Raw genomic sequence first — 25,149 nt, forward strand, 5'->3', positions numbered from 1 at the left:
GGAGGCAGGAGGCGATGCTGGAGGTGGAGCAGAGAGCAGCCTCCCGCAGACCCACCCACAGAGACATCTGTTTCTCATCCCCAGTGCTACAGAGGCCTGGCGGGCAGCATTACACAAACTGTTCTAACCTTGAGGCCTTGCACACAGGTTTTTCCTCACCAGCTGGCCCACTGGGTGGACACACACACACACACACCCCTAGTCATCACCACAGCATCATACACAGGCGTCAGCGCTCTGCCAGACTCACGGTAACATCCACACCTGTGCCATCCAAAAGAGAGCTACAAAAGTCACATAGACACTCCTGCACACACAAGCAGCACCCACACCACCCCTTCTGGTGGTGGGAGGCACTCGATATACATTTGTTCAAGTGAAGTGTCATGCTGACATACGTCAGGCATGCAAACATGTGCCAACAGACACTCACTCTTCGACAGGTGTGATCTGGAGCTGGATGGGCAGAATGTGGAATGACTTTAGCAATTGTCTAGGCCAGTGTCCCATTTTATAGATGCAGAAACTGAGGCCCAGAAGGGCAATGATTTAATGGAGATCATGCTGTTAGTCACTACCAAGGCTGGATTTATGCCTCAGGCCTCCCAATTCCCAGTCCAGTGCTCACTGCACTCAAGTTTCTCACCTTGTAGAACCCACATTCTAAATTGTTTGTTTAGTTGCTAAGTCATGTCTGACTCATTTGCGACCCCATGGACTGCAGCCCGCCAGGCTCCTCTGTCCATGGGATTTCCCAGGCAAGAATACTGACATGGGTTGCCATTTCCTTCTCCAGGGGATCTTCCCAACCCAGGGATCAAACTCCCACCTCCTGCATTGGAAGGCAGATTCTTTTCTAATGAGCCACCAGGGAAGCCCCATATTCTAAATACATATACACAAAAATACTCATTCAGAAACACACATCCACCAAAAAATACACACATCAGAGACAGTCCTAAAACACACATGCAGAAGCTCCAACACACACAAACCAACAGCAAGTTCCAAACCCTTTAAGCCAGTAATAGTAGCAATAATGACACCTTATGTAAATATCTGTTGAAATTTGCCTGGTGCTTTCCTGTTGACGAAGTGCTCTCACATTAATGAATTCATTAATCCTGGCCCACCAGGGATATTCCCAATAAGCCAAACTCCAGCCATACACTTGCCAAGGAGCATCCCATTACAAACTCGTGGAGAAATAACCTAGTGGTTAGATTTGAGCCCTCTTCCCTGACTTGAGTGGGCCTTCCCTGGTGGCTGAGTGGTAAAGAATCTGCCTGCAATGCAAGAGCCAGGTCTGACTCCTGGGTTGGGAAGATCCCATGAAGGAGGGCATGGCAACCTACTTCAGTATTCTTGCCTGGAGATTCCCATGGATAGAGGAGACTGGCAGGCTACAGTCCATGGGGTTGCAAAGAGTCGGACACGACTGAAGTGACTTAGCATGCACACTCACACCAGCCCTGACTTGAGAGATCAGAACACTTGAATGTGAGATGGGAAACGACTTGGCCAAGGTCACCAACTGGTAAGTGGCCCAGAATTTCTTTCTCCACATGGGAAAAATTTTCTTACTGAAAACATCACCCTTGGTGGCCTTGGCTCAGCAACTGATGGGACAGCAATACAAGGTGCTTCTCAGCTGTGGTCTGAGCAAGGGCATGGGATGGGAGATACACCCCACAGAGGTGGTGGCGGGTCCTATGTGCTAAAGTTTACACAGGCACCCAGTGTAAATGCCCCTACACCTCTTCTCTCTTTGCACGTCTACACAGACACTGTACCCTCAGGCTCACACAGCCACAACCATAGGCATCACAGGGATACAGTGTGACTAGATATTTAAACTCATCTTCGGACACAGCAGCAAAGAACAAGGTCTTTGGAGTCAGACAGATCTGCTTTGAATCTGAGTGACTACCCTCTCACTGACAAGTCACAAAAACTCTTCTAAAGCTCAATTTTCCCCTACATAAAAAAAAAGGAGCTAATAAAAGAATCTGTCTCCCAGGATAACTGTACAAAATAAAGCACGTAAAGAGAGCATCCAGCCCACAGCCTGGAGCATAGTAAGCACCCACTAAATCGCCACTGTTAACATCACCCCAATAATAGCCCTGTGGTCTCAAGGTCAGCTCTCTACTTTCAAGGCCATTCAGTTTTCACCCACTCAGGCCTCTGGGCTCAGTGAAGCCCCTGAGAAGCAGAACCTTTAATTCCAAGTACAGAGGCCACAGAACTGTGCTGGCTTGCGGGAGAAAGGCAGTGTGGAGGGCTAGCTGAGCAGAAGGCAGGACCAGTCCTGGGCTAGGCTAGAGGCCTGGGCTAGTCTAGCAGCCCTGGGCTAGTCTAGGAGTGGAGCACTCACTGTCAGCAGCACCCAGTGGTGTGAGTGTCATGACTGAGGAATGCGAGGGAACCGAGGGGGGAGGGTTGATGGGGTGGGCAGGAGAGCCTTATGGCCAGGAGCTGAAGGCCCTGACCATGCGCGATGCCCTCCAGGGCAGTTAGGGAAACTGGATTCTGGAGAGTCCAGGAAGCCCCTCCTCACCCAGAAGGAAGGGTCAAGGTCAGAGTAGTAGTTGTTTTCAACATGGAATCCAATGTTTTGTTTTGTTTTCAGGCTATAAATCAGCCAGGGGCATTTATGAATGCTCCATAGCCAGTCCCCCCACCTCAAGCAGGAGATGAAAGACATCAAGCTGCATCCTTTGAGCACATCCTTCAGTTGGCCTTGGGACTCCACAGAGTCGCCTCCTCTTTTGGAAGAACGGAGAGGAGCCTGGCTGGTGTGATAAAGAGCCATGTGTACCAGGCGTCCTACACAGGTCCCACCCATCACACAAATGCAGGCTTCTAGCAAGCTTCTAGTTGGGGGAGGACATGCTTAAGCTCCTGCATGTGTTTGTGTGTGTGTTTAGTCACTCAGTCATATCTGACTCTTTGTGGCGCCATGGATAAGTAGCCCACCAGGCTCCTCTGTCCCAGACAAGAATACTGGAGTGGGTTGCTGTTTCCTCCTCCAGGGGATCTTCCCCATCCAGGGATCAAACCCAGGGTCTCCTGCATTGCAGACAGATTCTTTACCACTAGTGTTACCTGGAAGCCCCCCTGCAAGTGTTTGCATGTACTTAATCACAGGCATACATTTCCACACAGGGGCATATTTGCACATACACATGTTCTCAGGAGTACCTACATGCACAGATGAATAGACTTGCCCATAAAGCAGGGACACACCCACAGACGTGTAAAAACACACTAACTGCTTCCCTGTGCAAGTCCCAGTGTTTTCAAATACACAAAGAACTGTAGGTGCACACTCCATTTCACAGGCTACACCCCCTCACTGAAGGAGAGGGGCACCTTTAGAAATGGAGACAGGAGAGGAGAAAGGGAAAGTAGCTGAATCCCTTAGCTCTCCTTAGGTCTTTAGTGGCCTGAGGAGTGATGCACTCTACTACATCACCTCCTCCCCCAATATCTTCTCCCAAAATCCCTGGAGAAACTAGAATTTCTGAGAGCTTCTTCTTCCAGGGGAGTCCCACTGTTTGCCATTCATCCCGAGTCCAGGGAGATTATAAGACTTTTCCTCCTCCCTTGGGGCACCGAAAAGAGAAGGTGACTCATGGAGCAGGGGTATAGGTGGGTGGGTGACTCATGCAGCGTGTCTGGAGGGGGAAAGTGGTCTGGCAGGAGAAGGAATTGCTTCTCAACCTCCAGAGCCTATAATCTACTCCTCTGAGGCCCTGTGAAATCCAAATCTGGGTTACAAAGCCCCTGAGATAAGGATGGTGAGCTACTAGACCACCTGGCCTCCCCATAGCATATCTCTGAGCTGCCAATTGAGGCAGAATTAAGTTCCTTGCTGGCTCAGGAGCATCCCTGTGGGCTTCTCTGCTGAATGGAGCAGCTGCGTCCCAATTCTTGCCTTTATGGTCTCTCCCAGAACCCTGAGTCATCTGGGGCAGCCAGAAGGAACTGGGAATCTTGGGAAACGATTTCCTTGATGGTTTGGCATCCCAGCATACAAAAAATGAGGGCTGAGTCGCAATCTCCCTGGGAGAGAAAAAGAGGGCCTGGTGGAAACAGCTCTGAGCACACACAGGCTATTTTGGCTTCCTGCCCTTTGCTTTGGTCTTGCCTGAACCTCTCCAGGGTCTCAAGGGTCTTCATTTTGTCCTTACTGCCAACAGTAACCGGAACTCTGACAGTCAGAAGAAAGAGAAGGAAGAGAAGGGAGCTGGAGAGCATCAAGCAGGTACAGCCAGGTGCATTCAAAGGAAGTCAAGACAGACACCATCTGCCACGAGCATCTGGAGGTCAGGGCTCAGCTGGGGCAAGAGGTAACAGCAGGCAGAAGTTAACACAAACAGAGGAAAGAATCTGGGGACCTGAGGCCCAAGGGTGCTGATATGGGGTCTTAGGAGGCAGGCAGGAGGGAGGAAGGGCTGTACCAGTCACACTAAGGAGGGAAGCCTGCTCCAACCCCAAGTCTTGGCCTTGTCGGCTCTCCTGGCCACCCCTAGGCCTGGCCCAGCTCCCCACGAGCCTCACTTCACCCTAGTGGAGAACTTGCTCCAAAGCCCTCGTTTGAAGTTCCAACTCAGCTAGCCCCACCCAGCCAGCATGAAATCTGAGACTGGGATGGAGCCCTGAACCTCCGCTGCTCCAAAAAATCGCTCCAATTTCCAACTGGTAGTGAAATACATCAGCCTGGCTTCCTTCCTATTCTTTAAGGCCTTGTCCAGCTCTCTTTCTCCGTGAAGATCTCCCAAACCTTCCCAGCATGCTGTGATCACTCCTTCTCTGCCAGCACCGCTACCATGGGGCAAGAGGTTCCTTGAGGCCTTTAAGGGCTTTCCCTCCAAGGTGGCACGTAAGATATCTTGGTTTGTGCAGTTGGTTCATCCACAGATGTCTTTTGCCCCTTTTGGACTGTAAGCTCTTTGAAGGCAGGGAGCCTGGCTTATAATTCTATCTCTCACAACATCAAGACCATGGCCTGGCACCTTTCCATAAAGGAATTCTCCAGGCAAGAATACTGGAGGGGTAGCCATTCCCGTCTCCAGGGGATCTTCGCACCCAGGGATTGAACTCAGGTCTCCTGCATTGCAGGCAGATTCTTTACTGTCTGAGACACCGGGAAGCCCAAATGCAGGGCAGTTGAATGAATAAATAACACAGGATGGGGTTAGGAAGCTATTCTCTTTTCCTGAAAACCAAGCCTATTTTCTCAGGGAAAAAAAAAAAAAAGTGAAGTAAGTGTGTGAGGCACAGAAAACAGGGGGTAAGCCACCAACATTTATTTAGTGCTTCCTGAGTGTTAAGCTCTAATATGTATTTTATATGTATTCTCACACTTAATCTTTACCACCAAGTCTATGGAGAAACGTATTATCAGTTCCATTTTACAGGTGAGAAAAGCAAAGTCCAGAGATAATTGCTGTTCCCAAGATGCTACATCTAATGAGTTGTGGGTCCAGGATTGAGAACTATGTCTGCCTGCCTGCAAAGCCCACACTCTAGCCACTTAGCCTTATGTCCACCCCAAGCCCAGTGAGAAAGATGGAGGCTAATATCTGGTTTGCTCACAGCCCAGCTGGGGTGAAGGAGGAAGGGCTGAGGCTTTGGCTTCTCTTCCTCCCACTGGAAGGTCCCTTATGCCTGCAGTTTGCTCTGCTCCATCACCCAAAGAGGGGTCCCCTGGGTCAGAACCAGAGCAACCTGACCCCCAGTCCCCCGTGCCACCCACAGGTATGTCTAGAATTCCAAGCACCCCGAGTCATTCCCCTGGCCCTGGCTATTTGAAGACAGTCTGAAATCAGAGGCTGGAAGTCGAGGAAAGGTTCTGATATCTTATGCCCTGTGTGTTCTCTTGTCCATGGCAGCCTGTTCAGGGTCATCCGATCAGGCAAACGGCTGGAGTACAAGACCATCTGGTCAGTCTGGTGGGGGGGCAGGGGGGAATCCCTCTGGGCCCAGCAGGAGTGAAGGGGTTACACCAGGTCTTCATGGACAAAGAACACACATACACACACACACACCCTCCAGGGCCCTGACCTGGGCTAATTAACCTCCAATGTCTGTAGGATGGAGAGAGCTGATATACAGTATCTGAGTTCTGTTTTTCCCCCTTTCCACCACCACTTGGCCTTGGCAGGGGCCTCTGGCACACGGGGACAGAAGTCAGTCCCAGTCCTGAGCTGGCTTCTCTGACTTTTGACAGCTGTCTCTGAGGTCTCAGTAAGCTGCTGCTGCTAGTGGGGAAATGGGATCCCTAGGGGGCATGATCTCAGAGGATCCCTTGAAAAAAACTTTCTTCCACTTGGACTGGGTTGGGGGGTAGGTCTCAGGAGAGCTGCTTGGAGACTGAGGCCTCCCTGAACCCAGCCGGACAGATGTGCAGCCCCTAGGGCAGCCCAGACAGACAGGATGGAAAACACCAGTGTGCTGGAGCCCCGGATCTGGCAGAAGGGAAAACTGTGTGTGCACACACACACACACACACACGCACACACACAAGAGTTTGGCCGGAAAAGTTTCCAGTAGAAGGAAAAGCCTCCTTGGCCACAGGTTTCCTCCCGGTATCCCGGGAGGAACCCTCCTGGGGTCACACCAGAGGTAGCCACTGGGCAGCTCACACCAATCGCAGGAAAACTTCAGTCCCTACAATTCCCCCAAACTTCCCCCCACCCCCGACTCTCTCCCTTTCTTTTGTTCCCCACTGCATTGCCAACCAGGCAGCTCCCAGCTTCCCACACCGGACTGTCCTCCCCCGAACCCTCAAGCAGCCGGCGCCTCCCTCCGGGCCCCGGGCCGCCCGCACCCGGCCCTGGCGCCCCGGGGACGGGGCCAGCGGGGTCGGGGGCACCTACCCGCCTTGCAGGGGTCTTTGTAGTTGAGGGGCTCTGCGTCGTCCTCCTCCCCCAGGTCATAGGTGTAATCGGCCAAGTCGAGCGGCCGGCCGGGGCGCGCGAGCAGCAGCAGCCAGAGCAGCAGCGGCAGCGGCGGGCGGGCCACGCCGGGCATGCTGGCGGGCGCGGCGGCAGCGGCGGCGGCGGCGGCGGCGGCGGCGGCGGGTCGCGCCCGGACGCGGGAGCGGGCGAGAGGGGAAGCGGAGGACTGGCGGCGAGGGGAGGGCGCTCCCGGCCGCCCGCTCTCCCCCCGCGCTCTCCCTACCTCTTCCCTTTCCCTCTGCTCGCCCTCCCTCCTTCCTGTCTCCCGCCCCCTCTCCGGCCCGGCTTCTCCGCTCTCCCTTCCCTTCTTTCCGTCTCTTTCCTTCTCTCCCTCCCTCCCTCTCCCCCTCTTTAGGGAAATGAGCTCGCTGGAGGGCGGGTTTTCGCCCGGAGCTCGGCCCCCCTCGGGGCCGGGACGGCGATCGGCCGGGCCGGGACGCACGCCAGCCGGAGGCGGGGAGGGCACGGAGCCGGCAGGCCCGGAGGGGGCTCGGGCGGCGCGGGGCGCGAGGCGGCGGGGCCGGGAAGGGGGCGCCGGTCCCCGGGGTGTCCGGCCCGAGCCCCCTCCTGGGCCTCCGGACACGCCGTCCGGTCGATCGTGCAGCCTTCGCCCCGCTCTAGCCCCCCTCGTCTCGGACTGCGTTTCCCCGCCTGCGGCTCTCGCTCTCTCGGGTTCTCGGACCCTCGCTCTCGCCCATCTCGGTCCCTGTCCCTCTAGTTCGGTCCTTCGGTCTCTCGCCGTCTCCGTCTCGCTCCCTCCCTCGGGAGACGCCACTGGAGGGCGCCTGGAGCCCGCGGATTGCTCCCCAGTCTCCTTACCCTGGGATGGGGGAGAACGGGAAAGCCGGCTTGGCGCCCCCAAGGCTCTAGCCTTCCCCTGGTCGGCCCCCACCAAGAGCCGGGCTGTGAGAGGACAGACGCATTTTGCAATCAGGATGCTTTAATCTTTGGTGGTAGGAGCCCCCTTGGGCCCTAGGAACTGCTTCTCCTCTGCCCACCTCTCCCCACAGCTCCCATTTCTCCAGGGCCAGTCCCAGTGGTGTCGACAGTATCCACTTCCTGCCAATCTGCACAAGACCCTTTGCTCCTGGATCTCCACTGTCCCTTTGGGGCTTCCTGAGGCCCTGGGAAGCGAAGAAACACTGTTTATTATGTGAGGGAGGACTGGAGGGGGTGTTTGTGAACCTTCCCTCCCTGGAGCTCTATAGGTGACCCCATCTTGTTGGGTCCCCCAGTGCCTGGTCTTGTTGGGTCCCCCAGTGCCTGGTCAGCTGACGTGAAGAGGTGGCCCAAACCGTCAGGACTGCGTCTGTTCCTGTGCCCTGGAGGTCACACCTGCTCACCTGACCAGTCCTAAGTGTAGTACAGGGGCACCTCGCCACACAGGGTGCTCACGGTCCTGCCCAGGAAGGCCAGGTCCCCAGAGAATGCTGAGCTGGCGTCACGGCCCTGCTCCTGGCCCAGCTTCGAGGAAGGCACTGGGGGCTTGGCCTGGAAAGATCATCTGGTTTAGAGCCTGGGAACTCAGTTTCTGTCTCACCTATGGTCCTTATCATGGGACCTCAGGTGTACCAGGCAGTCTCTGTGTAAAGAAGGTGTTGTGCTGGAGTCAGAGCCCCCAGGGGGTGTGTGGGCTCAGCTAAGCCAGCAGCTTGGCTGCGGGGCAGGGATGGGGAACTTGGCTAGGAAAGGTTGGGTGCAGAGGGATCCAGGGAGAACATTCGCCTGGCAGTCCACGAGGAGCAGCATTTTACAGGTGACAAAATCATCATCTAAAATGCTCCTGCCAGCAGCCCTGGGAAAAACCAACCCACTCCCTCTTACCCATACACCCACCTGGAAGTTCGGCAATTTTCTAGTGAGAGCCTCGAGACTTGGGATGCTCTGCGGAGCCACCTTCATAATGTAGCAGCAGGTTCCGGGGGCTGGCTTGTAGGCAATCAGGAGCTGGGCATGGGAACATATGAGGGTCAGTTCGGAAGCCGCTGCCTAGCTCACTCCTAACTCTGGTCCTAGGCCATCCCCCTCTAGGCTGGGCACTGGAAGGAGTCGTACTGGAATCTGGCGCTTAGCAAAAGCGCTGGGCGTGGGGAGAGATGAACCTGTAGGAAGGCCAAAGCAGAAGAGGTCTAGCACAGAATTATCACTGGTTCCTTAGCCTTGGGGTCAAGAGGTCCACGCATACCCACCCGCTGGTAGTCATACACCACAGTGCCAGTGGAGCCGATGGAGAAAGTGGCAGTGGTTCCCACACGCTCACTCAGGGCCAGGCGTTGCTGTGCTTCCGGGCCTGCGATGCTCATCTCTAGAACCTAGAGGAGGGCATCGTGCTGCCTGGCATTCCTCTTTCCCCACTCATCCCTGCACCTCATGCCCACCCTCAGTTCCCTTTGTGCTGTGCTGTGCTCAGTCACTTCAGTCATGCCCAACTCTTTGAGACCCTGTGGACTGTAACCCTCCAGGCTCCTCTGTCTATGGGATTCTCCAGGCAAGGTTACTGGAGTGGGTTGCCATGCCCTCCTCCAGGGGATCTTCCCCGACCGGTAAGAGATGAAGCCCTCATCTCTTATGTCTCCTGCATTGGCAGGCGGGTTCTCTACCACTAGCACCGCCTGGGAGGCCCCAGTCCTCTTTACTCAAATGCAATTCTTTCTTCCCTGGGAGCTCAGAGAGGCCCAGGGGAACCAGGCACTGGAGGGAACAGATTGTCCAACTGTGGGTTGGGGGCTGGTGAAAAAGCCCAGGCAGAGTTTGCCACCCTGTTTCCACCTCTGTCCTTCCCTGAGGCGTCACTTGCCTCCTCCCCTCATTCCCCGTGGGCAATTTGCTCTCTGCCCACCCCATCCCAGGGCCTCTATCTGACCTGCCCTGTATCCACTGCCCACCCCATCCCAAGCCTACTCACCATCTCTGTATGTTTCTGGCTCATGTGAAGACCCATGAGCAGGGCTCCTACGATCACCACGACGACAAGGACCACAACCACAACCACGATGAGAAGGCGTTTGATGTTCACGGGACAGCAGGGGATGCGGAGCCGGCCCCCGGGGACTGCTGAGTAGTCCTGACATGTGGGGCAGGCGAGGAGACAGGTATGAGGTCATGAAGATGCCACTTCTCCCTGCACAACCGGGACACCCTCCCAGTCTCTCCCGGGACTGAACAAAGAATGCCATGGATGTGCAGAAGAGGGCTGAGCCGGTTAGACGCTTCCTGGAGGAGGGGGCCTGGATTCCAACAAACTCATAGATGCTTTGAAGTGAGGTCTAGCTTGAACAGATCCAAGAGAGCCTGTTTCACCAGTCTCACTTGCTGCTGTTTCCTCCACACCTCTGACATCCCAGCCACACCCATCCCCTCCAGTTCCCCTCCAAATCCATGCTTTTAGGTGTATGATCCCTTCTTCCAGCAATGCCTTCCTCCTTCTCCACCTGCTGAGCTCTGGCTTGTTCCTCTGGAGCCAGCTCAAATGTTAGTTTCTCTGCAAAGCTTCCTGTGACCTCCCGCGTAGTGGCTCCTTTCCCAGTGCTCTCTACAGTCTTTTCCACAGACCCCTTTAATGGCTCACAGCCCCTTGTATGAGAATTAGTGGCTGCTGAGTCTGCTACTCCAAGAGTCTCTGTCTTAGTGATTGGTGTCCCTGTCTTAATTTAGCACAGTCCTAGGTTAGTTGAGTGAATGAATTTGGGTAGGAAACAGGCCCGGAGAAGTTGGAGGAGGCAGAGCCCATCATACACAGATACACTGTTGCACACATACACACACACATACATGTACACACGATCAGACTCACCGGCGGGCTCTCCATCAAGACCTCTTTGCTGCCCACATCCATCTTGCTGTAGACACCTTCCCTCCTCATCTCTGAGTATGACTAGGGTCTTATATGTGCCAGCATGGACACAGGACAGAGGTAAAAGACCCAGCCCCTGTCTGCCAACCAAGCCCTCAGCTTTGAAGCCTGTTTGTTCCTGGCCCTTCAGAGCCAAGGGCCAGATAAGCCAGCTGCAAGAGCGCCTCAGGGCCCTTGGCCCTGGCGCGTGAGTCCTCTTGGCCCCAGGGAAAGCAAAGCTGGGTAAGCTGAGCAACCTTGCCCTTGAGAAATCTACACCTCTCACCGTGGGTGTCTTCCTGGCATGCCTACCATTCTTGCTGGCACCTGCCCCTGCCATCTTATGGCTTTTCTTGTTCTTCTGCCAGGCTGAACCTCTTTGGCAACCAAAGGCCAGACCCAATGGGTCCACCACACTTCCCAACAGATTTGCTCCCAGAATTGCCTCCAAATTGCCCCTGGAGCCTAAGCTCCAGGAAGGGGAAATCTTGTGGACCCACAGGGATAGTACCAAAGGCACGAGGTGCTTTGGCATCAGTGCAGAGTTTCATAAATGGTTCATAAATTTCCTGGGAGTGTCAGATTTTCAATTCAAGTATACCTTCTTTGCCTATTCACACATGTCTTGTACCTAACCTCAGACATGCCCCTGGTCATTCTTTCCCAAATTCTGAAAACTGTCCCTTCTAGTTATAAATTCTTACTAACATGCAGTTTTTCTTTCTTTGTATGGGCTTGTTTGTAAGCTGAAGGCTTTTTCTTTTTAACCTGGTTTTACCATTTTTGCATTTATTTTTAAGTTGTATTTATTTATTTGTTTATTTTTGCTGTCCTGGGTCTTCACTGCTGCTTGTAGGCTTTCTCTAGCTGCAGCCAGCAGGGGCTACTCTCTAGTTGCCGTGCACAGGCTTCTTCTGTAGTGACTTCTGTTGCGGAGCACAGCCTCTAGAGTGAGTTCTCAGGAATTGTGGCACACCAGCTCAGTTGTCCCAGGGCAGGTGGGATCTTCCCGGACCAGGGATTGAATCTGTGTCCCCTGCATTGGCAGGCGGATTCTTAACCCCTGGACCACCAGGGAAGTCCCTGAAATTATTTTATGCTGAATTTATTTTCCAGACCATACATTTTTGCTTCTTCAGTTTCTTCTAGGACAGCTTTCTCTTCCGCGCAAGTTTCTGTGCACGTTTAGTAATAACTGGCTCTTTTCCCAGTCAGGATCATCTCTGTGTGCCGGGGGGAGTCCTGCAGGGGTTAATCCGACTGTGAGCTCTGCGAAGTCCTGTGCAGCATCTTGGGGGCTTGTTGACCAGAGAATCCACGTCGAAACCCTTCAGTTCAGCATTACTGTCTGCATTTTTAAGCACGTGCAGCAAAACTCAAGCATTCTTTTTGGGTCACCAAATCTATGTTTAGCCCCTCTGTTTGGCTTGGGCACATCAACCAGCTCCACAATTGGAACAAGGGCACAGCACACATTGCTTCTCTAAAGTGACATCCTTCAAACACTTGGTGGCCTTAGGGATATACATACCCTTGATAGCCTGTGCCGTTTCATGAATATTCCTAAAGTGAACACGAATGTTTGAACTTCTGGGTTTACATGTTTCTGTGGGTTTTCTGCATCAAAGAAGGAGCAAACCATTTTCAGAGATCAAGCTGGAGGTTTTTTGTTTGTTTTTTTTTTTGGCTGCGCTGGGCACTTGAGACCTTTTATCATTATTGTGGCAGCAGGCTCTATCTCCTTCATCAAGGATTGGACCTGGGCCCCCTGTATTGGGAGTGTGGAGTCTTAGCCAGTGGACCACCAGGGAAGTCCCAAGCTGGAGGCTTTTGGTAGCAGTTCCTCACCTGACAGTTATGCCCAGACAGCCTTGCACAGGGCTGGTGGTGGTGTCTGATGGGGGTCCCCATCTCTTTGTCCTTGAATCAGCCCACTTGCTTAGTGCTGCCTTGCACCCTACCCTCTCAACACTCTTCTTTTTCTATCCTCTGAGGATGCTCTTACCCAGATCTGAACCGCTTCTGGATCTTCTTCTTCTCCTCTCTACCCCTTTCCTGTCTCTTTCCCAAAAGTCATCTCTGTTGCTTTGTAGTGCTAAACCTCATCAATTAATGACTGCCTCCTTTCTCTCCAGGTCCCTCCACTTGCTGGGCCAAGTGGTCTCTACATTGCCTTCACCTCTGAACTTTAACTCGAGTGTAAGTCAGAGCCCCACACCTCACTCCTCTCTTGGCCTCACCCCATTCTCCTTGTACTTGAACTCCAACACTTCACCCCAATTCCTGTCCCTTGCTGGGCACCCCTTCCCACCTTGGCCCTGCCCTTCAGTCATGAGCTGGCCCCCAACTCTCCAGCCCTGGCAGGTTCCCTTGTCTCCACAAGGACCCCCTCTCCAGCTGGAGAGCCTTTAGCCTCCAGGTTGCACAATGGCATGGCATCTGAGCTGAGAGTCCCAGAAGAGAAGCTCCGGAAAGCAGAGAGAGACAGAAGTGTTTGTTCCCACCACCCTCCTCACCCCCAACTGCCGCTTTAAATATTTGCCTAAGCCTCTAGCAGCAAGTGTCCTAGGAGGAGGGAGAGAGAGGGATGGAAGTCCAGGAAGAAGGAGGGAGGAGAAGCATCCTTCTGGGGACTGTATGCAGCCTCAGCTGCTGCAGGTGCCAGATGCAGGAGACAGCCCGCCTGCCATGCCCACCCCTGCTGGCCCCAGGGCCCCCACTCCCGCCCCAGTTGTCCTGGCAACACTGGGATTGATTGGCTGACTCACACATACTGGACCTGAGCCAGATGGGCAGTGGGCCAGCGCGAGAACCAAGGAGAATGGCAAGCATCTCGGGGGTCCCTGTGGGCATCCTGGGGGTGGGTGGGGCAAGATCCAGCTGTGGGGCTTGTTCTGAGCAGGCGCTGTGCCTGGAGCTTGCCAGCATCTCTGTCTGCTGGGGAAAGTCTCCCCTGCCGGCTGCCCTTAGGCTGTGGTTCTTACAACTTTGTTTTTATCCCTTTCTTTATTAATTCATTTTTGCCTTTTTGGAAGTTGGGGAAGGAAGGGTGCTCTCAAATTTCATAAGGGAAATGCACATGCTGGCACTGACATGGAAGGCCTTGGGACTCTTTTCTTCCTCCCAGAAAGGGGCAAGGGACCTTCAGTTAAGCATGCAGGGCTCTCACCACCCCCCCCCCCCAACACACACTATCCCAGCCCTCTGCTCTGGGCTTTTCACTTTTTGGCCTTTATTTAGGCCATTTCTCCTTGCTGGAAAGCGTACCTTCAATGCCTCTTCACCTCTCTGAATACCACCCACCCTTAAAGACCAGGCAAGAGCCAGTGGCACCCCCTCTGTGCTCCCACCCTAGCCCACAGCGCCCCTTCCCTCCTGCACGTTCACCTGCCACTTAGCAGGCACTGCTGTCCCCTTCAGCTCTGTGGGTGTTTTGTGTTGCCCTTCTTCCCAACCAGGCTGCCAGCCCTTGGGACCAGCCCTGAGACCATGCCTTCCTGAGGCTTCACACAGGGCCAGGCACATGCATGCAGCCAACCTGTAACTCTACTCAGTGATAATGAGACTGTCACCAAACAAGACAAGGCTCCTAATGAGGGGTCAGTAGTTTATTCCCTCAGTATGTAGAAGACGCAGTGCTTCACTGATCAGCTCAGCTCTGGGACCATGAATAAGTCATCTGCCTTTCTTGCCTTTAGTGTATTCATCTGTGGGCTTCCCAGGTGGTAAACAACCCACCTGCCAATGCCAGAGACATAAGAGATGCAGGTCGGATTCCTGGGTCATGAAGATCCTCTGGAGGAGGGCATGGTAATCCACTTCAGTATTCTTGCCTGGAGAATCCCAGGGACAGAGAAGCCTGGCAGGCTACAGTCCATGGGGTCACAAAGAGTCGGACACGACTGAAGTAACTTCGCATGCACCTACGTGTTCATCTGTGAAAGGGGACTAATGCAGCCTATCTTGCTTCTCTCTCCAAGTTGTTGTAAGGATCCAATGACATCACGATGTGCAAGTTCAGTCGTCATGATTATCATCATGGACTTCATCCCCAGGGCACCTCTTCCCACTGGCTAAGAATAGGACCCAGACTCCCCCATTCTGTCTGTATCTGAGTTAAAGCTCTCCAAGAACCATGGGTGATGGAGAAGCCCATGGTAGCCACTCCTGTGTATGCTTTCTCTTTTCCTCCTTCTGGCCCCTCAGCTGCAGGGGAGGGACAAGATTCACTCTGCCCTTTGTGTGCTGGGCACAGCCGTGCCAGGGACGGGTGGCGATGGTTGTCCAGCTGCCCACGCCACCCTCCCCACCCCCACTGCTTGTCTTCCCACAAACTGGCATGGGGAGGGCAGCACGGGCAGCTGGACGGGCAGTAGCAAGTGAGCATCCAAGGGCAGGGGCATCCCTGGTTGGGAGAACATGGACTTACACTCACACCAGAGAATCCCTGTCTGGCAGAGGCCAGGGACAGCTGGGGAAGCATCTTCTACCCAGTGATCTTGGCTTTCTGGACTGATGGAAAGAGCACTGAAGTGGGAGCCCTTCCACCTGACTGTATCTGTGAGCTCTCGGGACAATCCTCCCCACCCCCCCCACCCCACCCCCCCGCCCCGCCCACACACCCTTGGGAAATAACGTAGTAGAGAGCAGCAGTTCTCAAACTTCTTGGTTTCAGGAACCCTTAACAAATGAGTTTGAGCAAACTCAAGTAGGTAGTGAAGAACAGGGAAATCTGGCGTGCTGCACTTCATGGGGTTGCAAAGAGTCAGACACCACTTAGCGACTGAATACCAATGTTTTGTAGCACACATAAGATAAATTATGTAATGAAACTACTTTACAAAACAAAAAATTATGGAGCAGGGAGTCATTGTTTTACATTTTTTGCAAATTTCTTTAATTTCATAGAAGATATGTCTTGTGACCTCTGGAAAATTCCAGGGTACTTCTGTAAGAGTGTGAAAATGAAAGGGGCAAATAATGCCTTAACATGATTAGGAAAATTGTTTTGACCTCAAAGACTCCCTGGAAGGTCCTCAGACCCCGGGCTCCCTGGACCAGACTTTGAAAACCCCTTGTGTGGAACAATTGTTGACTCTGGAGCCAGGTAGTGTGTGCTCCGTCACTCATTGTGTCCGACTCTTTGTGACCCCATGGACTGTAGCTTGCCAGGCTCCTCTGTCCTTGGGATTCTCCAGACAAGAAAACTGGAGTGGGTAGTCTATCTCTTCTCCAGGAGATTTTCCCAGCCCAGGAATCAAACCAGAGTCTCCTGCATTGCAGGTGGATTCTTTACCAGCTGAGCTACCAGGGAGCCCAAGGAGTCAGGCAGAGTGCATTTTAAATCCCTGCTGTCACTTTCTTTTTGGGTACTACAGGTCTCACTTTCCTTATCTGCAAAAGGTGATTAATAACAAAGACCTCAAAAGGTTGAGGCGATTAAGTACACAGAGTACACAGCACGCTAGTAGATGTGATAACAAGGTTGGCTGCTTTCCTCTGCATTGGGGCTTTAGTTTCCTCCTTTGTTAAACCAAGGGTTGGACTGGAAATGCCCAAGGCTGTTCCCAGGACCCACGACCACAGACTGTGCCTCATGAGGAATGTTCTGGATTTCCACAAGTTCCCATTCCAGCTCCAGTGATATTTCCCGTTTAGGTTCGCACAGACACAAAGGCACATTCTGTTGACTAGCCTTTGGAGATGTGAACAGATACACACATGTCACTTATGACACATGGCATGCCCACGAACTCTGCTTACAGGCCGCTGGGGGCCAAAATAGAAGCACAGAGGCACATAGATCCAAAGCGTAGAAATGCCTGCCCCGGGGAAATACATGTCGGTGCAGAGACAAGTGTGCACGCGTGAAGGTTCACAAGGAGATCTTGCACGCGCGCGCGCGCGCGCGCGCGCATACACACACACACACACACACACACACACACACACACACACACACGCCCAGCCGCTTTGGGTGCCAGGCCGGTAAGCCGATGGTCCCTGAGACCGCCGGTAGGGCGCGCAGCGGCTGACCGGGGCGCTACCACTTCTTTCTGTGGCTACTCCCCTCCCCACACCGGGGACTCCCCCGTTCCGCCCTGCGCGCCCCCGCCGCCCGCCGCAGTCCGCGTCCTCCCAACCTGTCAGCCCTTGGCTGGGCCCCCGGCTCCGCGCATCTCTGCATTTCTCCGAGTGCTCGGCTCGCGAGAGCGAGCAGGGGCGGGGACGGCGGCCGGCGCCCGAGGGCCGGACGAGTAGCTCTGCAGAGGACAGCCAGCGGGGCCCTAGCTGTCACAGCGGCTGCCCGGGAGCGCCCGCACGGGGTGGCCGGGAGCGGTGGGGCGGGGGCCGCAAGCTCGCAGGCAGCATGGCGGGGCTGCAGGCCAGGCGGGTCTCAGGGCTCCCGCTGCTGGCGCTGTCTACCCTGGGCCTTTGCCTAATGCTGCAAGTCGGCGCCAAGAGACCCCCCAAGACGCCCCCCTGTCCCCCGAGTTGCTCCTGCACTAGGGACACTGCCTTCTGCGTGGACTCTAAGGCAGTGCCCAGGAACCTGCCCTCCGAGGTCATCTCTCTGTGAGTGCTCTGGACTGGGGTGTGGTTGGGTGGGGGAGCTGGAAAGAAGAAGGCAAAAACCCTGCTCTGGGGAGAACCCCTGCTCCCTCTCTACAGAGTGTGAGGACCAGGAGGGCTCCAGGGGTCCTCAGGAGCTGGAGATTAGAGGCAGCAGCCTGGCTGGGAGTTCTGCAGTCATGCTGGGGAAAGCAGCCATGGCTGGAAAAAACAGTGTTTATGGCCAAGAAAGAATCATCACCACCATGAGCATTAATGAGACCTACTGTGTGCGGGCGCTGGACTTGGAGGGAGGGGGTTGTTTACATGAGCATGGGGGCCCCTGCCTGTGATGTCATACCAAGGACAGAAGGCCTCTTGGAGGGGGAAGGTGGCAGCAGGGGGAAGGGTGGAAGGGAGATACACCCCTACCGTGCCCTGGCACTGGTGGACGCCTGCCACTGGTCTCGCCAGCACTCTGCACGGGGCCAGCCAGCCTATCACTTGCAGCAAGCAGCCTCAGGGACTAGATAGGCTGTGTGGTTGGTCCCTGAGGGAAAGATGCTAATCTACCGCCCCATCCCAGTGCTCCATCCCTCAACAGCACCCAGCACACTGTGGGTGTTTGGATGATGAAGCAGGTATGGGTAATGGAACCTTCTTTGGGCCGAGGTCCTTGGTACTCAGGGAGTCAGTAGTGAAGGATGATAATGAGCTTGTGAGAAGGGGAAAATAGCCTCAGGTTGAGGGAGAGGAGGATGGAGCCAGGTGACATGGGGAGTTTCCAAGGCGAGTGTATACAGAAGACATTGCCCTGTCCACCTCATGCCATCCCAGCACAGTCCTGTATTCTCCCCTTGGTTACTGACACTCAGATGTACCTTGCAGGACGCTGGTGAATGCTGCCTTCTCGGAGATCCAGGATGGAGCGTTTTCCCACCTGCCACTGCTGCAGTTCCTGTATGGACAGGGCTTTGCTGAAGGGCAGGGTTGGGCAGGGGAAGGGAAGGATCTCAGACTAGGGGGAGGGGAGAGGAGAGTTGTCCTAAGTTGTCTGTGGAGGTCAAGGTGCAGGTGTCCCTTACTCTGGCTCCAGTGAGAGAGCCGCAAACAGTGAAGCAGTGCAGAGTCCAGAGGGGCGCAGAGAGCAGCAATTTGGGGAAGGAAGGTCCAGGTTGCACGCAAAAGCAAAGGACGGGGATATTTGGCGCCCGGTTAGGAATGGACTTGTGTCCTCTGGAGACCCCAAAGAATTGGGTGAGGTAGTTTGGGCTGGAGCCAGAGGGTGGACAGTGCAGGTGAGAGAGGTCACCTTAGAGACAAGTGACCCCAAGGATCAGGATTTGAAAAGAGAGCTTGGAGCTGAAAGGGAGGGAAGACAGGAGGGTCTGGAATTCTAAAGGGAGATATTTATGCGTGAAGCCCCAGTCACAAGAAAAGATAAACGTGATTATCCTCAAAGTTGCCATCGGTCTGAGAGGAACTGGAGTGAGCTGGGTGAGGGTGGGAGGCAGAGCGGTGGGGAAGGACCCAACTTGACAGGAGAGACATGCCCTAGGAGCAAATGGGGGCTCTGGGAGCTTCTGGGACCAGAGCAGATTCCCCCCTGGGCTTGCCACCCTGGCTGCTCCGGGACTGTCTGCTAGGGTCCCCAGGGTGGGAGGCATGGCTTGGGGGTGAAGCAACTGGCTGGGAGCTGGCATAGCAGGCGTGCCCTTGGAAACACTAATCCGCCTTTGTCTCTGCAGGTTACTCAATTCCAACAAGTTTACACTGATTGGAGACAATGCCTTCACAGGACTGTCACACCTGCAGTACCTGTGCGTGGGAAGGAAAGGGGAATTGGGAGAAGGGCTGAGAACAGAGATGGAGAGAGGAGGGCTGGAGGGGAGGTGGGAAGAGAGCCCTTGAATCCTCTGACTGCAGGGCCCGAGCAGAAGGTCGTTTCACCCATCCCTCTGCGTAAACCATCCTGCCTGGATCCCTGTCACCACAGGCTTCATGTCCCGATTCAGAATGAAAGCCTGCCTTAGGGCCATGGGCTGGAATCTAGGAGGGCCATAGGGAAGCAGCTGGGGTCGGGGGAAGTGGTCTGGGATGCTGAATGGCAGCTGAAATAAGTTCTTGTTTTCTCCAGCTTCATTGAGAACAATGACATCTGGGCATTATCCAAGTTTACCTTCCGAGGACTCAAGTCTTTGACACACCTGTGAGTACATCACTCTCATACACCGGCCCAAAGCCCCTGTCTCCTGTGGCCTTTGGCCTTGGGCATGACCTTCAGGTAGGTAACCCAGAGGTCTCTCTTTCAGCTCACTGGCCAACAATAACCTGCAGACACTGCCTAGAGACATCTTTCGGCCCCTGGACATCCTGAGTGAATTGTAAGGCCTGAGTTCTACCTTTTGTTGACAATGGCACAGAAGGGCGTGGCTCTGGAGGGAGCAGTGTGGGAGCCAGAATTGGAAGATTCTAAGGTCTTGACAGGCTGGGAGGGTTTAGGTTTGGGTGGGGAAGAAGGCTAGGTTGATTTATACAGAGATTGGTAGCCTTTCAAGTTGAGGTTCTTCAAGGCATTTGTGGACCCTCTTAAAATGCATGCAAGACATTATGTGTATATTTTTTCCAATTTGGGAAGTATTTTATTTTTTAATCTATTTTTAAATGGAGGATAATTTCTTTAAAATGTGTTGGTTTCTGCTGTACAACAACGTGAATCAGCTCTGTGCATGCCAAGTTGCTTCAGTCGTGTCTGACTCTTTGCCACCCTATGAATTGTAGCCCGCCAGGCTCCTCTGTCCATAGGATTCTCTGGGCAAGAATGCTGGAGTGGGTTGCCATGCCCTCCTCCAGTGTATCTTCCCCACTCAGGGATCAAACCCTCATCTCAGATGGGTTCTTTACCACTAGTGCCCCCTGGGAAACCAATCAGTATACATATGTCTTCTCCCTCTTGAGCCTTCTTCCTACAGTGTACTTTTTGAATATATGCTTTTAAAACATATGTTTGATTTGAATCTGTGTTAAAGTCTAGTGGCATAGCCACAGTCATTGATCAGTTTTTCTACAAGAAAACAAAAGCCCCAGACTGAGGAAGGTTTGGAGGAACGGGGATGAAACAGATGGATATGGAAGTCATACACAGGAAAAGGCACCTGGCCAAGGAGACAAGCAGGGGCTGAAACTCAGCCTGTACTCTCCTGGTCAAGCACATGTCTGCAGGGCTGAGCCCACCCCATGGGGGACCTCTCTCTAACTGGCACAAAGATGCCACATAAGCAACCAGCAGCAGCCTTGCCAACATCTACTGAAAACCTAGAGGGCCTGGGTGGGCAGAGCAGCTGAGAGCCTGCCCCTCTCTGTGCCTCTTCCATCGCCCTCATGATCCAGGGACCTGCGGGGCAACTCGCTCAATTGTGACTGCAAGGTGAAGTGGCTGGTGGAGTGGCTGGCACACACCAACACCACAGTGGCACCCATCTACTGCGCCAGCCCACCCCGCTTCCAAGAGCACAAGGTGCAGGATCTACCGCTGCGTGAGTTCGACTGCATCACCACAGGTAGGAGATGCCCCTCCTTGGGCATCAGGCTGGGTCTCCCCTGGGATGCTCCTGGTGCCCTGTCGAGTAGCCCTAACCCTTCTCCCTAACCTAACCCTAACCCCTCATCCCTGCAGATTTCGTGTTGTACCAGACGCTGTCCTTCCCAGCAGTGTCAGCCGAGCCCTTCCTCTACTCCAGCGATCTTTATTTGGCTCTGGCCCAGCCAGGAGCCAGCGCTTGCACCATCCTCAAGTGGGACTACGTTGAAAGGCAGCTTCGAGACTATGATAGAATCCCAGGTATCTAGGCCTGGCCTGGCTGTTGTGGCCCTGAGGGTGGGGTGGGCTCTGTTGTTCCTCTTCCTTGAGTTCCTACAGGTAGAAGGATAGATGAGACATGGTCTCTGTCCATAAGAACTTTTCTAGTCTTTGGCGAGGTGGGGGTGGGGGTGGGGGTTGATACATACACAGATAACATCCACATAATACATAGGTGCTAGGAGGAAGATATGACCACAGTCCTCTGGGGGCCAAAGGAGAGGGCTACCTTGGGCAATCAGGAAAGGTTTCCTGGTAGAGGGGATGCCTAAGCTGAATCATATATATATATTTACTTATTTATTTATTTTAATCTTGGCTGTGCTGGGCCTTCATTGCTGCATGGGCTTCTCATTGCAGTGGCTTCTCTTACTGTGGAGCACAGGCTCTAGAGCATGCAGACCTCAGCAGGTGTGGCACGGACGGGCTCAGCACAGGCAGGCTCAGTAGTCTCAGCTCCCAGGCTCTAGAGCACAGGCTTAATAGCTGTGGTGCACTGGGTTAGTTGCTCCGAAGCCTGTGGGATCTTCCTGGATTGAAGATAGAACCTGTATCTCCTACACTGGCAGGTGATTCTTTACCACTGAGCCTTTGTATACAATATACTGACATGATGGTTATTCAGTTGGTCAATATCTAGCAACATCTATTTTGTGCTCAGTGTAAGCTTATATTGGAACTCTGGGGTCAAAGGCAAAGGGAGGGTGACGGTGAGATGGATTCTTAGCTGTGAGACAATTAGAACGCATTGAGCACATGATGGATATTCAGCAGGGAGAGAATGCTGTAGCAGAGAGCCTTATTTGGAGGGGCCTGACCCTCTTTTCTGAGGGTGTGGTGTGGGGGCCCCCTAATACTGCTCCCCTCCGCCCTGCAGCCCCCTCTGCAGTGCACTGCAAGCCGATGGTGGTGGACAGCCAGCTGTACGTGGTGGTGGCCCAGCTGTTTGGGGGTTCTTACATTTACCACTGGGACCCCAACACCACGCGCTTCACCAAGCTGCAGGATATTGACCCTCAGCGTGTGCGCAAGCCCAACGACCTCGAGGCCTTCCGCATCGATGGTGACTGGTACTTTGCTGTGGCTGACAGCTCCAAGGCGGGTGCCACCAGCCTCTACCGCTGGCACCAGAATGGCTTCTACTCTCACCAGGCCCTGCACCCCTGGCACCGTGACACCGACCTGGAATTCGTGGATGGCGAGGGAAAGCCGCGTCTGATCGTGTCCAGCAGTTCGCAGGCTCCCGTCATCTATCAGTGGAGTCGCACCCAGAAGCAGTTTGTGGCTCAGGGTGAGGTGACTCAGGTGCCTGATGCCCAGGCAGTGAAACACTTCCGTGTGGGCCGCGACAGCTACCTGTGCCTCAGCCGTTACATCGGTGACTCCAAGATCCTGCGCTGGGAGGGCACCCGCTTCTCTGAGGTGCAGGCCCTGCCCTCCCGGGGCTCGCTGGCCCTGCAACCCTTCCTGGTGGGCGGCCGCCGCTACTTGGCACTAGGCAGCGACTTCTCCTTCACACAGATCTATCAGTGGGATGAAGGGCGGCAGAAGTTTTTGCGGTTCCAAGAGCTGGCAGTGCAGGCCCCCCGGGCTTTCTGCTACATGCCGGCTGGGGATGCCCAGCTGCTCCTGGCGCCCAGCTTCAAGGGACAGACTCTGGTGTACCGACATGTGGTGGTGGACCTCAGTGCCTAGGGAGCTGTGGGGGCCTCGGGGTTCCTCAGGCAACGCCAGAGGCTGGGTGGGAGCCTCCAGGTGAGCCACATATGTGCTTGTGGGAAGACACACATAGCCCATCCACACACGTGCTCTCACGTGTACACACCCCAGTGAGCATGGGCCGCACCATGAACTATAGCCCAGGGATGCCCCTTAATCTTCACTGGAATCAGCATGAAGACTTATATGCACACCTGGCAACCCAGCGCCCAGTGCCCTCCCACGTATGGACGCCTGCTGACCCCGCCCGCGGCCGCCCTTGCTCATGCTCTGGCCTGGGGAGGGGTCCTGGGAGGGAGGGAGGGAGGCTGAACTGCTCCCTCCTGCTCTTCGGCTTCACCTTCTGACCCTCTAGTCTTTCCTGTTGGTGCTCCGGGTGTCTGTTTACCTGCTCACGCTCCGCATTGCAGCCCGTGGCCACATCCTTCATGCTGCCGGGCACACTCTCCCACGCCACGTGCCCTCTGCGGGCACATGTGGACGTGGACACACTCCTTCAGTGACATGCACACACATCTGTCTACACGCCCGTCTCCGTGTGCACATGTACAGCTTCAGTGCTGCCTGAAGGGGGTCTCCTCCGTGACCTTGCCTCTCTTCCTGGAGGGGCACATAGTACCGGTCCTCCTCCACTCACCCCCTGGTGTGCCCACCCCATGGCTGATAAGACGGGAATGGTGGTACCAGCCTCTGGGTACCAGCCGGACTTCCTGGGGGGGCAAAGCCCCTCTGCCTGAAGCAATAACAACAACAGCCGACCCTGACTTCTTCCCAGCGCTGTCTCTGTTCTCACTGGAGGTTCCTTCTCTCACCCTGAATCTGGTTCACTCACAGGAGACCACCCAGGTAAAGGCCTTCTGCTTTTCTTTCCTGTAGCTGCCCCTGCCTCTGACTGCCCTCTGGGTTCAGCCCTACCTTTGGGACGTGGACCCTGTGCTGTGTGGGCTTCTTTGGGTGTGTCCATGGGCTGGCCAAGCACCTTAGGTATCTGGGCAGGTGCCAGGAGTGGAGAGCACCCTGGGAGCCCTGGCACCCCTCTGAACCACAGAGACACACCCCAAGAGCACTGCCTTTCAGTGCAAGCTGAGTCTCAAGCCGGGAGAGAGGGGAGAGAGGGAGGGAGGGAGGGTCCTGAGGAAGCGGCCCCTGACAGCCAAGCTTCTGCTGCCCTCTGCTGTACACTGGGAATAGAAGGCTCTGAGATGCAGAATTGGTTGGGGAGGCGCAGGGTGGGGAGGCTCTTCTCTATGCCCAAATGGTGTGAGGGCCCCCAGGTAGCAAGATCCCACCCCAAGAGGCACTTGGGGGCAATGATCTGATTCACTTGTTTCAAATAAAAATCCCATCCCACTGATGGCTCTCAGGTATCCAGTAGCGATGATCTGCAGCTCCTATTTCCTTAAGAACAAAGCTGTGTTTTCTGTCCCTGATGCTTAGAGGGGACCAGCATCAGATGTCAGACCCCCTTCCTCCCTGCTCCCCTCCCTCTAAGGAAGGAGTAAGCATCCCATGGTCAGCTGGTGCTGGGGTCAGGAGTTCACGCTGATGACACTCAGCTGCTGGGCCAGTGTGACTAGTCTCCATGACCTGGGGCTGACTCATGGCCAAGTGTTCCTTCCTGGAGATCACAGTCTTGGGGCCCATTGAGATCAGAGTCTGTCCCTCGGTCAGGTCAAGTCCAACCAATAGGGCTAAGGACAAGCTCAGTGGTTCGTCGCCTCTCCATCCCCCTCTGCTGGACAAACATGCATCATGGTTGCCACCCTCAGACCTGGTGTGATATTTCAAGCAAGTGGACTGATTTCCCCCAGCTGAGCGTCTCTTTCTGTAAAGTAGATAATAAAACCTACTTTGCCCGATCCTGATTGTGCCACTTACTAGCTGGGAGGTCTCAAGCATGTTCCTTCACCTATCTGAATCTCAGTTTCCTCATCTGAAAAATGTGGCTAACCATGCTACCTACCTGACAGGATTAGTGTGAGATTTGAATGCATTAGATTTATAATATGTTGATGTATGTATGGAAACAGTGACAGATTTTATTTTCTTGGGCTCCAAAATCACTGTGGATGGTGACTCCAGCCATGAAGTTAAAAGATGCTTGTTCCTTGGAAGGAAAGCTATGACAAACCTGACAGCATATTAAAAAGCAGAGCCATCACTTTGCTGACAAAGGTCCATATAGTCAAAACGATGGTTTTTCCAGTAGTCTTGTACCG

General features: G+C 54.3%; 3 protein-coding genes and 1 long non-coding RNA gene across 10 annotated transcripts in view; 2 read left to right on the top strand and 2 right to left on the bottom strand.

Moving 5' to 3' along the window:
* Positions 1-8,050, bottom strand: part of BMP1 (bone morphogenetic protein 1) — a 46,900-nt gene extending 38,850 nt beyond the window's left edge. For 6 of the 7 annotated variants that reach the window (XR_011253923.1, XR_011253921.1, XR_011253922.1 and 3 more), the window contains exons 1-2: positions 7,967-8,050; positions 6,888-7,788 (exon numbers count right to left, since the gene is read on the bottom strand). Coding sequence is in view for 3 of the 7 variants with exons in the window: in XM_069574019.1 (XP_069430120.1) it covers positions 6,888-7,041 (154 nt within the window). In the remaining 4 variants the exon portion in view is untranslated. Of the gene's footprint in view, positions 1-6,887; positions 7,789-7,966 lie in introns of those variants that run through there. The other variant, XM_069574021.1, reaches the window with a different exon arrangement.
* SFTPC (surfactant protein C) lies at positions 7,891-11,041 on the bottom strand. The gene is made up of 6 exons (XM_069574022.1): positions 10,762-11,041; positions 9,874-10,032; positions 9,158-9,280; positions 8,805-8,915; positions 8,312-8,459; positions 7,891-8,092 (listed from the first exon to the last, which is right to left on the bottom strand). Exons 1-5 carry the CDS (start codon positions 10,828-10,830, stop codon positions 8,322-8,324), a joined length of 600 nt encoding a protein of 199 aa, XP_069430123.1. The 5' UTR covers positions 10,831-11,041; the 3' UTR covers positions 7,891-8,092; positions 8,312-8,321.
* Positions 11,042-14,573: 3,532 nt separating this feature from the next.
* On the top strand, positions 14,574-14,964 carry LOC138434537 (uncharacterized). The gene is made up of 2 exons (XR_011254822.1): positions 14,574-14,610; positions 14,781-14,964. It is a non-coding gene; the product is annotated as an uncharacterized lncRNA (long non-coding RNA).
* Positions 14,965-16,928: 1,964 nt separating this feature from the next.
* Positions 16,929-24,789, top strand: LGI3 (leucine rich repeat LGI family member 3). Its single transcript, XM_069574023.1, has 8 exons — positions 16,929-17,376; positions 18,241-18,312; positions 19,101-19,172; positions 19,490-19,561; positions 19,665-19,736; positions 20,743-20,912; positions 21,029-21,193; positions 22,089-24,789. Exons 1-8 carry the CDS (start codon positions 17,171-17,173, stop codon positions 22,904-22,906), a joined length of 1,647 nt encoding a protein of 548 aa, XP_069430124.1. The 5' UTR covers positions 16,929-17,170; the 3' UTR covers positions 22,907-24,789.
* Positions 24,790-25,149: the final 360 nt, after the last annotated feature.

The sequence above is a fragment of the Ovis canadensis genome, chromosome 2, assembly GCF_042477335.2.
Source record: "Ovis canadensis isolate MfBH-ARS-UI-01 breed Bighorn chromosome 2, ARS-UI_OviCan_v2, whole genome shotgun sequence".
Lineage (NCBI taxonomy): Eukaryota > Metazoa > Chordata > Mammalia > Artiodactyla > Bovidae > Ovis > Ovis canadensis.